This window comes from Gymnoscopelus braueri (genome assembly GCF_963280865.1).
Source record: "Gymnoscopelus braueri genome assembly, chromosome: 1".
In the NCBI taxonomy this organism is placed as follows: Eukaryota; Metazoa; Chordata; class Actinopteri; order Myctophiformes; family Myctophidae; genus Gymnoscopelus; species Gymnoscopelus braueri.
Window position 1 is genome coordinate 37,200,125 of NC_137603.1, and position 12,932 is coordinate 37,213,056.

A 12,932-nucleotide genomic window follows, 5' to 3' on the forward strand; every position below is an offset into this window, starting at 1 on the left:
TAGGCCTGTAAAAAGTCTAAACTTATCACCAGAAATGCCCCACCCAACTGTTTACTGCACATATTTTTCTTTTTGATCACTACTCGTTTATATGATGTTTTTGCATATTATTGTTTGTCTTTAAACTAGCTATAGGGATTATAGTCCCTGTCACTGCAACCCAATGAGAAGCTCCATTTGAGCAGTTTTGGGATTAAGGGCCCTCCAACAGTAGGTATCAAGTGAGTTTTTTTATTGTTCATTCACATCCTCTGGGGATCAAACCAGCAACCTTCCCACCACAAACACGCTCCTTTTACCATTAAGCCCCAGGTGTATTCTAGCTACACGTAGGAGACCTGTGCCTGATCATGATCTGAGGTCTGATTGGTTAATAGGTGTATGTGTATTTAGTAAATGCACATAATACATTTCAGTCCTGCAACAGCATTGGTAATTTCTGCAGTCAAGGTGACTAACCATTAATAAGGTAACCTCATTACCTGCCTCATCTCACGAGGAGAAAAGCATGGAAAAGAACTACAGCTTAAAGTATCTATAGGACAGGACTTCTGTTGTATGTACAGTAGTTCCCCTGGAAGCTGTATTTTCCTATTAATCACAATGACCTGGGAATGTAAACTGATCTAGGGTGGTACTTCCTGTAATTCCGCTTTTAGACACTTTCAGTATCAGTTATTTTCCAGCCTTCTGTCAATGTTTGTGATTTGCCAGTGGGGGTGACAGTGACTTTTTGCAGATAATGGTCACCAACCAGTGAGATGTGATCATCATCTGTTCCTAAGAAAGCAATGTATTACTACTTGTAAATAAAGAATGGAGTGAACATTGTGTACCATTGTGGGTGGATAAAACAATAGGCAAATTAAATGATGCAGACAAATGCAGACCAATTATACCATCATTTACTACATTTCAATTATGTACAACATATATTGCAGCCAGTTCTACCAATGAAAGTTTTGCAACCTAAACTTCTAGTTTTAATTACTGCCATTGTGTTGCTGGATAGAAACAACTCTTTGCAAACATGATTCTTTAATGTGATCACCAACAAATATCATAACAGTAAAAATCACAAACTTTCCCAAGTTTGAGGGAAAAAATTGTGAGCTCTTGGAATGTAACTGTAATGCTAACATATAAAAGGATGTACAAATCTATTTAATCCATTAGTCAAGAAAAGAAATACTTAACAATAAAAAGAGAAATAAGGGATTACATCAAAAACAAATCTTTCTGATTCCACCTCTTTCCCTTGCACTCCTATTTAATCCATTAGTCAAGAAAAGAAATACTTAACAATAAAAAGAGAAATAAGGGATTACATCAAAAACAAATCTTTCTGATTCCACCTCTTTCCCTTGCACTCATTTATTTACATCTGTACTTGCTGCCAATTTAGATAATGCGACATGTTATTTAGATTAGTAGTTAGATTAGTGCACATGACTGATAAATGGCTAAAATCTATGGATGACAGCAAACTAGTTGAGGCTGTGCTCATGGACTACTGCTGCTTTTTATGTCATTGATCATAGGATTCTTATAGCAAAGCTCAAATGGTTTCTCACCCTTATCTCTGGCTTGGATTAAGAGCTACCTCTTTGGCAGAACACAGCAAGTATTGTTTAATGGTAGATGGGATATCAGTTGAGCACTTAACTAATGCCAAATTACTGGGTGTGAAATTAGATAATTTATTGTCTTGGTCTGATCAGATTGATCATATTGTTTCGATGATAGGAAGAGGCATTGCAATTTCAAGGAAATGCTCTGCTTATGTTCCATCTTCTGTCATGAGTGATCGGTTGCTTGGAATATGCTCCCCATAAATGTTAGACACACCAGAAGTAGATTTTCTTTAAAAAAGTTACTTAAACATAAATTGATGAGTCCTATATTGACGTAATTGTGTTTTTCACTATTACTGTACCTTACTTTATTTGCCTTTTTGTTTTAGATATAGCACCATTTTAACTATTGTCTGTTTTTATTGTGTACATTCTGTGTGGACCTCAGGAATCCTAATAAAGAATAAAGATAATGTATGTTGTATGTTGTTTGCTTCAGATGCTAAACATGTTATTTATATAGTATGTTATTTAGATTATGTTTGATGTCTACCTGCTATCTTAGTTATTTAAGCTTTTTTTTTTTACCTCTCCTTTGCACTCTGGACCTTGCACTTTTCAAGTCATTCTGGATAAAAGTGTCTGCCAAATGCCTAAATTGATCACCTACAATAAAGTGATTTTGATTGGATGGCTAAACTCATTTAGGAAGACAGGGTCACATATAAAAAAGGAATTGGTCATCACAAGTTTCAGTTTAGTATTAAGGACTCATCTGAGGGCTCCCCAGTCCTGCAAAGAACAGCTTCACTCTTGAATGAATCCAGCAAACCTTTGTTAATCAGGTCCAGCTTGCTTATTGTTCAGAGAGAAAAAGATGAATCAATATTGTCAAAACAACTGCCACATAACAACCCCCCCCCCCTGCCCGCCCCTCAGTTTCCTGTCTGTCCTATCTAAATAAAGCCAAAAACAATGAATAAATAAAACTGACTAGGGAGTCTCTGTTGATTGGAGCCTTTCATTTCTTAAGAGTGCTTTATTCACGACTTTAGAAGAAGTCAAAGCTACTATGCGTCGACCGTTTTGGACTCTATTGCCAGGAAATGCATGTACATCTCAATGGCAGTTGTGGGCAAGTTACCCGTCTTGTCTTCGCGTTCGCGAAAATAATGCTCCAGAACTATAGCAGTCATCCAACAGAAGACCGGCAAGTGGCACATGGTTTGGAGGCTTTCTGATGTCCTAATGTGCGAGATCATGCGTCTGGCTAGATTCTCGTCTCTGCTGTACCTCTTCTTGAAGTAGACTGCTCTATTTGGTTTAGTAAACCCCAGTAGCTCAGTCACCCTGTCAACACGTTCGGGAGGGATCTGTTTGCCTGTTGCTGCTCGCGTGGTTATCCAGACACGGGCCAAGGGAAGCAGATACCCGTTGATGAGGCTCGTCAGTATCACGTCAATTGTTGTTATCTCGTTGATATCAGTCAAGACCTTGTTGTTCTTAAAGTCCAAAGGATAGTTGAACTCATCCAAACCATCAAGAATGAACAGAACCTGGTCAATGTTGAAGTCACTAAATCCCTCTAATTGTTTAAAGAAGACTTGAATGACATATCGAAAGCTGACATCGTTTCCTAATACTCGATTGAAGTCTTTCACACGGAATGGGACCAATATCTTTATTTCCTGGTCGTCGCTACATTTGCGTGCCCAGTCCAGAACATATTTTCTTGTCATAACTGTTTTGCCACTGCCAGCAGCTCCAATCGTTAACGATAATCTGACTGGTTTCTCTTGGCCAGGCATGGTCCTAAACATGTCACACAGTCTGATTTCTCTTTTTCTTAACACTTGTTGACTGGATGCACTTTCAGTCTGACTGACCTTGTGTTCTTTGTTCACATCTTCTCTCTCGTCCATTGTGATTAATATGTCAGTCCAGATCTCATCTAGATTCTTAGAGGTTTTATTTCTGACCCCCTCAAACACATACTGAACCGGCTTAGTTCCAAGTGCTCTCTGAAAATCCAAAGCCGCCTCCTCTGATGAGAAAAATTAAACAGAGAGCAAGTGTTAATATATATAGAGACAAATATATTTTCATTTGCAAACCAGTTGTCAACTTGTCATCAGCACAACAGGTATTAATCACTGTGGATTCAGGATGCCACAAGCTGATTATAGAGGTAATGTATCCTTAGCAACAACTACTTGATCAAGAATACTGTAATAAATTGTATATCTTAATTTCTTTAGCTAGTGCTAAGGTTTTCAAAAAAAAAATTGATTTAAATTAAACATGGTTTATTGGCATGACAGTGGAGAACAAAACAACAAAACATCTCCCTTCAATAAACTTATTTACACATGAAAAGAAATTCAACAACATGCTACAGGAAGCATGCAAGAAAGAGTTTCACTGATCCCACCCACACAATGTGCCAGTTAATCCCTTCTGGGAGGCACTACGGGTCTAACTGGCTTCTTTTTTCAAAGCAGTGTCCCTCCTAAACCTGCTCAGCCTAATGTCCAGCACCCCCACCACACACACACAAAATCATTGTATCCATCACTAACTGTGCAACTGTTAAACAGTCTGTGGATGTACTGTACTATTCAACAATGCTCTCAATTGCAATGCCCATTGTTCCTTTTGATTGATTGAATACAATAATAGTCAGAAATGTAAACGGCACAAGGTAAAGTCAGACATTTAGGCTAAAAGGATAGCATAAAAGGATAGCAATGGCTCCTTTAACCAATAAGTAAGAAGACCTGAGGCCGATTCTACAAATGTCTTCTAAATCAATTTAGTTCTCAAACGTTTTCATGCCAAGGATCCCCCAAATGACATGCATTTGGATGCGGACCCCCCCCCCCCCCCCACATCTGAAAATGTTTTGTGCCAGGGACCCCCCCCCCCCCCCCAAGAAGATTTGTGAGTACATTTAACTTATAAGCACACAAATAAATAAAATACACATAAATAACCTTTGACAGATAAAATGTTTTTAAATTAAGTATCTATATTAAACTTAAAATATAAAAAATTACTAGAAAAAAAGTTTAACTTGAATTATACATATACAAGCAAACTGAATTTAACCACTTAAGCTCTATTAAAATAAATTCAAAAATAGCTACAAGCTCAAAACCTGTGGCGATGCGTTGTGAGCTTGTAGATCAGCCATGTTTGACGCAGGTGTTTTGTCGTGTCGAATGTTATTTATATTTTTTACTTTTGAAAATGTTTGTAAATGATGACATAGGATGCGGGCACATCGGACGCATACAATTGCAGATAGCGAGGTCTATAAAAAAAAGGCAAAATATGGCTGATATAATGGCCAAACCGATATATTGGTTGGGCTCATCAGTTTGCACTGCCCACTGTTCTTTTGCAGTACTTACTATGTATTGCAAACTTACTTACATACATGTTTTCTGTACACCTCTTGACAATCACTTCACCCTGATTGCAGACTAAATGTTATTGGATATGTATGTGGGATGCAAATATATGGCAATAAATAAAGCTTTCTTGGCATCTGCCTTACTTTCATTTTACCCTAATGGTATAACTGTCACTTGTAAACGTACCCATTGTGTTCTGTTCGGTCATATCAAATCAATTTGCATTTCAGTAGTACCTCAACGCTTGACGAGAGCTCAATAATGATTTCACTTACTATCATCAAGAATGTCAATGAGGTCATTCTTCATGACAAAATGCATTGTAAGTTCCATCTGTCCCTTCTTCAGCGGCTTTGGATTTTCTTCCTCATCAGCTCCCATAAGAATTGCCTTTCCCCCTGGAAAACTGATGTATGTTTGCGTGTGCGTAACCGTGGGGACGTTTAACTTTGTCCCAGGCATATTAAGCTGAAACAGACAACAATCAACTCAGTATTGTTTTCTTTGTGTATTTGATTTTTTTTCAGAGTTGAAACTAAATAAAAAAACGGATCTCACTGTGAAAGTCGATCGGTTTCTTTGAGGACCTCTGCGGCTTTCATTGGGATTTCTGTGAACATGAGAAAAAGCAGTTTTTATATGCATTGCACTCCATATCTGACGAGTGAAAACAATTATTCTGTTGTACTCCAGCACATTGGATATGAAATGAAATAATAAATATGAGGTTAACATGCAGACGGCCAGCTTAATTTTGAGAGCATATCAGGTAGACCTGGTCAGTGCAGGATTAACGGAAGGGCTTTAGGTGCTGAAGCACAGGGCACGAACCTAGGAGGGGGCACCAAACGGCGGGGAGAAAGTGAAAGAAGACTGAACTATCACCCAAATGCGTTACCCCCACAACACCCCCTCCCCCCCTGACAAAACGGTGTGGGGGGGGGCGTGGGACACCACGAAGGGTTACTCCGGCCCTGGGCCTGGTAGGAATTACTGCCTCACACTCTCACATTTAAATTAAATTTTAAATCCTATGTGAGTAAATGTGTCACTGTCAATGTATGGACTGCACAATAGCTTTCTGATTTACAGATTATTTACTCAATATTGCTGCTTAAATCAACACATTAAATCATGCAACTCACTTATAGAGTAAAATTCTCATCTTACCTCTTACTCTTTGTCGAGCCGAGATTTTTGCTTTTAGAGGGGTCCATCTCCTGGCCATTATTGGACATTGTGCCTTAAAAAAAAACATCACACATAAACAAAAGATTATTTGACTAGATCAGTTTGTCTTTATGCACCTCTGTCCCTTCCAAAATAGACCAATCACAGCTCACTCCATGATACCTTCATGATGTCATGAAATAGGACCACCTTCAACCAACCATAAACAATCTGTAAATAAGGAATTGCCCATTGCTACCGTAGTTGACAATCAGATCGATGCATGTTAAAACATATTTTTACGATCTTATACCAATATCGTTCTAGTGATAAACTTTTGTACATATTTATAAAGAAAACTATTTCCATTTGTCCAAATGAGACCATCACAACCAGGGGTGTAGTGCTCGCTTCACGTCCCACCAGTCTTTCACAACACTGGTCGACATGTCCACAAGCAGCACATAAATATAAATGTGCTGAGTGAGCTGAGAAATGTGTTAAACCAGTTTCAATATTATGCAGATTTTCTAAACCCTGCTCTTACCTCAGCATGCACCACCAACCACTGAGATACATGTCATGTGTGTTTAATGTAACCCTGTTGATACAAATCACAAACTTTGTCCGCCCCCAAAACACACAGAACGTAATCATGGAGATATTAATGTTTAGGTTGTTTATCAAAATAACTTTTTCATTCTATGTGGGGATATATATGTCCCTACTTAAATAACACTAGTTAACTTAAATGTGTTAAACAACCAACCAAAACACGATATACAAATACAAATACTAGCTGTAGAATACAACTCTCGTAGACGTATTTATGATTCTGACGTTTTCAATCTACGAGAGTTGTAGGGTTCACCCCCCATGGACACAGGGACTTTCAGCACTGTGCCCCGTAGACACTCCAAACATGTACATATTGAAAATAAAGGTGCTTACCCCCACGCCCCAAATGTTAACTCTCGCTACGGGGTAGTAGTTTAATGTAATAATCCATATCTTTCAATAAAGAAGTGTTTTAATGCCGTCTGTGGCCGAACGCCATTTTTTTCACCCTCGTTTACTTCCTGTTTACATTGAGTGTAATTCCGGGTTTCACCAGATGGGCGCGTCACTACCGCCCATTGGGAACTTCCGACAGAATCGGCCACAGACCGCATTAAAACACTTCTTTATTGAAAGATATGGATTATTACATTAAACTACTACCCCGTAGCGAGAGTTAACATTTTGGGCGTGGGGGTAAGCACCTTTATTTTCAATTTGTACATGTTTGGAGTGTCTACGGGGTATAGTGCTGAAAGTCCCTGTGTCCATGGGGGGTGAACCCTACAACTCTCGTAGATTGAAAACGTCAGAATCATAAATACGTCTACGAGAGTTGTATTCTACAGCTATACAAATACAATGTCAAGAGGCAAATATGTTTTATAATACTGCTCAAAGAAATGTAGGGAACACTTTGATCCCTTAATTATTTTGAGTTTTCATGAACTGTGTACATGTATAGATGGGTTTCCGCGCGACGTCATCACAGAGCAGAGTGTGCAATCTGCGCATGCGGGAGGTAGAACGACCCGGAAGTGCCATTCACTCTATTGTTATTTTCGGGATTTAGATAGGCATAATGCTGCTATTATAGGCATAATAGGCATAATGCTGCTATTATATACAGACAGATACAACTTCCGACAAATCATTTTTATTGAGTAAAGAAGATATTACAAACTGCATCATTTAATCTACTTTCATTAAACCCGGTGAAGACCATTTATTTTATCAATGTACAATGGCCAGAGCTGCTGCGGGTAATAGCGCCCTCTACAGGCTCTTCCCTCCACTGCGCGCGCATCATCCTCTCATGTTTACAAACGGGAAACCCATCTATACTGCTAACAAAAACTGCTCAAAAGAATTAAAGTGTTCCCTTAATTATTTTGAGCAGTATATTTGCCTACATCTCAGAGGCAAAGATTATAATTATACTTTTACTCCACTACAATTATTTGACAACTTTAGTTACTAGTTACTTTGTAGATTTTGATAATTATTACAAAACATGCATTAACCATTTCAACCGTATACATTTAGGCCATTTGAAAATAGCCGATCACAAGCTCGCGATGCAAAGCATTGTGAGCTTGTAGATCTTCTATTTCCAAATATATATATTTTTTATACATTACATTACATTACAGTCATTTAGCAGACGCTTTTTTTTAAATACATTTTATACATTTGAAAACTTGTGAAACGGGACATGAGTACTTTCTACTTTTGGTACTTTAAGTACATTTTGATACCATACTTCTGTACTTTTACTCAAGTAAATTTGATTGATTCCGGACTTTTACTTGTAACAGAGTATATTGCAGTATTGATACTTTTACTTAAGTAAAAATGTGAGTACATTTTCCAACACCGCATGAAGTTTCAGGAAGTTCAGCATCGCGACCTCTGTAGGACTTTAGTTTCATCATGTACCGTCGCAGAATAAAAGTGTGTTTTGCTCTAAAATTAGAAACTGATTCGATAATTTTAGCTTTGCGTCGATTAGTTTGGATCTGTACCAGTTTAAGTGGATTCGTCACCCGTTAAACAGATACACCAGTAACACCCTATCCTCGCCAGGACAGGTAGGTTAGGGTGACGTGATACTAATGTCGACAAGTAGGCATTGCCAACTTATAAGATTTCTAGAAAGCACATGTAAGCACACTACTAACCTGCTGAAAACGGGTCTGCTTCTTCTGTCACCAATGTACAGTCAGCAGCGACGAAAACATGAAACAAATCCGCGAAGTTTGTCACGAAAACAACTTTTTCCCTCTTCACCAAACTGCGTGTTGACTATGATCCTACTTCCTAGTTCCTTAGGGGTCTTTCCAGCAATGTGACTCCCACAATGCTTTGCGACCTATTACCAAAATAAAAGCTCATTGCACAGTATGGTCAAACTGGTAACACTTACACTTGCTATGCATACCATGTCTATGATGCATTGTAAACATCAGACTGGTAACACTTGTTATGCATGCATACCATGTCTATAATGCATTATAAACATCAGACTGGTAACACTTGTTATGCATGCACACCATGTCTATAATGCAGTGGTTTTCAACCCTTTTCAGAATCAGAATCAGTTTTATTGTCACATCACAGGTTTACAAGGTAAAAAAGTGGGTGAAATTCGTTTTTGTACATCGTTCCCATCGCAACGTTAATTTCCATAGAAAGAAGAGGGGGGGGGGGGGGGGAGAAGAAGAGGGGTGGGGGGCAAGTGGGAAGGAGATCAAAACAAGAGAGCAACAGAAGGCCAGACAAGTTATCTACATATTTACAAAGTACCTGAGATAATAAAAAACTAAGGTGCCTGAGCATAGCAGCAATGTATGTATACTGTGCATGTTATACTTATACTGTGCATGATATACATATGGACGTTAAGGTGCTTAGAGAAAAAAAAGAGCACAATAAAAAAAAAAAGTCAGTGCGTTATACATGGGATTAAGGTGCAAAAGGTCAGTGCGTGTCCACCTAGGGTGGACTGACCCTAGTATAATCCGCAAGTAGCTCCATGAGGGAGTGCAACAAAAAAGTCATTTGTACCTGGTGTAGTCCACAGGTGTGTCCGAGGGGGAGCTAAGTCCAAGTCACTGTCCCTGGTATAATAATCCACATGCCAAGGACACCTAAATTGATATACATTTGGCCGCGGACCCCCATCTGAAAATGTTTTGTGCCAGTGACCCCCAGAAGCACAGATTTGAGTTGAAAATGTTCTCTTTAAAACATATATCCAAAGATTTGCACACATTTTCAAGGTTTTTCAAAAATAGGAGATCTACAAGCTCACTAGTGCTTGTATATCTGCTATAGCTAAGTGGTGGTCCCCGGACCACTGGTTGAGAACCACTGCATAAACATCAGTGGTGGAAAATGTACTGTTTTACTTAAGTAAAAGTATCAATACTGCAATATAGACAACACATCGTGACAACACGTCGTGATGCGACGCGTTGTGAGCTTGTAGATCAGATATTTTCATATAGCCGAGGTATAAAATAGGGCTAAAGTGGTTAATGTATGTTTTACAATGTTATGATGTATATCTGCAAAGTAACTAGTAACTAAAGTTTTCAAATAATTGTAGTGGAGTAAAAGTACAATATTTGCCTCTGAGATGTAGTGGAGTAAAAGTAAAAGTATAGACAATTGGAAATACTCCAGTAAAGTAAAAGTACCTCAAAATTGTACTTAACACAGTACTTGAGTACATGTACTTAGTTACATTACACCACTGCTTGTAATGCATTATAATCTGCTTATAACACTGTATAATTATAGTTATAAGAACTCATAAATATTCATAATGCTTTATAACAATAATCATAATACATTATAAAGCATTCTATAATGACAAATAAGGTCAAATATAAATGCATTGTGATATGCATATAACACTGTAATTACAGTTATAAGCACTCATAAGTACTCATAATGCAATCATTATACATTATAAACGATTTTATAATGACACTTTCTATGCAATCCATGTTAATTCTGATAGTTGTAAGACATTATACTCATGTTATCATATCATATCATATATGTTTAAATCACCCTTATGATGCATTGTAATCACTGTTAAAATGCATTATACTGTCATTGTAAGTCACTATATAAGCAAGATTATAGAGACACTCATAATAATTGACCTTATAAGTCACTAGCCTTTAGAATGCTTTATAATGTGTTATGAGTATTGTTATAAAGCATTATGAGCATCGTACAGTGCTATAAGCATATTATAATACATTATAAGTATGTTTAATGCAAACAACAAATGAAACAACAAAAAAGCTGATTTTTTATATTTTGTTGAGAATTTGTATATTTATTTTAGGGAGAAAGAAAAAAAAATATATTTGATCAGATGCCATCGCAAGGCATCCTGGGAGTCATACATGTTTTTTTTTGTTTTTTTTTATTACTGTGAGTGACTATGTTATTTACAAATAAGTAAACATGAATAATCAGACAGATTATTATTTCAGGTGAACCCAGAAGGTAATGGCGTGAAAGCTAAAAGACTTCCTTACCCTCAATGTTATGAAAAACAAATGAGATGTTGTTTGATGGACCCCATTGTAAACAAGCCATAGGCTTTCTTGGGTTTAAAATCCTCTTAGAAGACCTTGTATTGAACTGTACTTTCCTGTGCTTTTTTTTACAAACTACTAATAAAGTATTCAATCAATCAAAGATGCCAAATCATTGGAGACCACATTACATAGGCCTACTAGTAGTTTTCCACCACCTGAACAATACACATTGACAATAAACAGACAAGGAAGGGTTTAGGTAGAAAATGTATGCGCAAGGGATCAACATAAAGTGTTGCTCCTCCTCTACCATGCTGTAGTTGAGAGTATCCTGCGATATGGCATCTCTCTCAGTCTGGTTTCCAAGCCAGATTCCCCTCCCCTCACACAGAGAGGGCATGTCATAATAGGTGAACATTTGGCAAAAATAGCAGATCTGCAAGCTCTGAGCTATTTTTGGCAGAGAGATTTGGTGTAGAGAGAAGGAGATTTGGTGTAGATGAAAAAAGGAAGGGACCAAGCAGGGCAGGAATTTCACAGAGGCCAATTTCACAGAGGCCATGAATTTCACAGAGGCCATGAAGCCCACTTTTTCACGATCAAAGTGGGTGATGATGTCATCAAAAGAAAGGATGAAATTACCTACCTGGGCTCCATCTTGGAGGCAAACCTCTCTGGTAACAAAAACGCAGAAAAAGTGATCAAAAATGTCAACCGAACAACACGCTATTTGTGGAGGATTGATCGCCTAGTCAGTAAGAATACTCTGAAGATTCTTGCAGGGGCCCTCATTCAAGGTCATTATGATTATGCATGCACTTCATGGTATCACAACACCTCCAAGGCCTTAAAAACAAGGCTCCAAACATCCCAAAACAAACTTGTAAGGCTACTTCTTGGCCTCAATCACAGAACCCATCTAACCCCTGCTCATTTTGCTAGGATTGGATGGCTTAGGGTTGAGGACAGAGTACAGCAACTTGCTATGGGCCTGGTCTTCAAGATACACCACAACATTGGGATCCCCCTGTATTTGTCAAAATACTTCCAAAATGTTAATGAAGTCCATGATCATAACACCAGAGGCAGCTCCACTGATCATGTTCAACCCAGATTTGGCTCAACTAAGGGTATGAACTCGTTCTCATGCTATTCAGCAAAAATGTGGAATGCCCTACCAAAAGGAGTAAAGGAGTGTAAAACCCTACTCACTTTCAAAACTGCCCTAAAGATACACCTTCAGGAGGCTGCAATTCGAAAATGGCCCCTGTCTAAGTCTTAACCTACCCCCCCTACCCCCCCCCCCTCCTTCATTTTCCTTTTATCTCGTCATACCAGTAACCTGAAAGCTGATTGTATGACATTCTGTATAGTAGTGTGTATATCTGCCTGCCGATTATATTTCATCATGATTTGTGTGCATGGGGTTCTCATCTTAAACAAGCGTTATGCTTAATGAGGGTTTCCAGTTTAGCAGACCTTGTATTGTGAATTTGTACTTCCATGTACTGTTATGTACTGTCATGTACTATTCTCATGTCTTTCTAAATAAACTACATCAATCAATCAAGCCTAAGGCTGCAGTGGCCTTGATGACGCGCCCGCCCACACACTGCCCCAGCTGATTATAGCATTTTCTCCTCTGCCTCCTT

General features: G+C 38.3%; 1 protein-coding gene across 1 annotated transcript; it reads right to left on the bottom strand.

The window, feature by feature from the left end:
* Positions 1-889: 889 nt before the first annotated feature.
* Positions 890-9,034, bottom strand: LOC308100477 (protein NLRC3-like). The gene is made up of 5 exons (XM_080449541.1): positions 8,899-9,034; positions 6,161-6,233; positions 5,549-5,600; positions 5,266-5,458; positions 890-3,618 (listed from the first exon to the last, which is right to left on the bottom strand). Exons 2-5 carry the CDS (start codon positions 6,226-6,228, stop codon positions 2,645-2,647), a joined length of 1,287 nt encoding a protein of 428 aa, XP_080305667.1. The 5' UTR covers positions 6,229-6,233; positions 8,899-9,034; the 3' UTR covers positions 890-2,644.
* Positions 9,035-12,932: the final 3,898 nt, after the last annotated feature.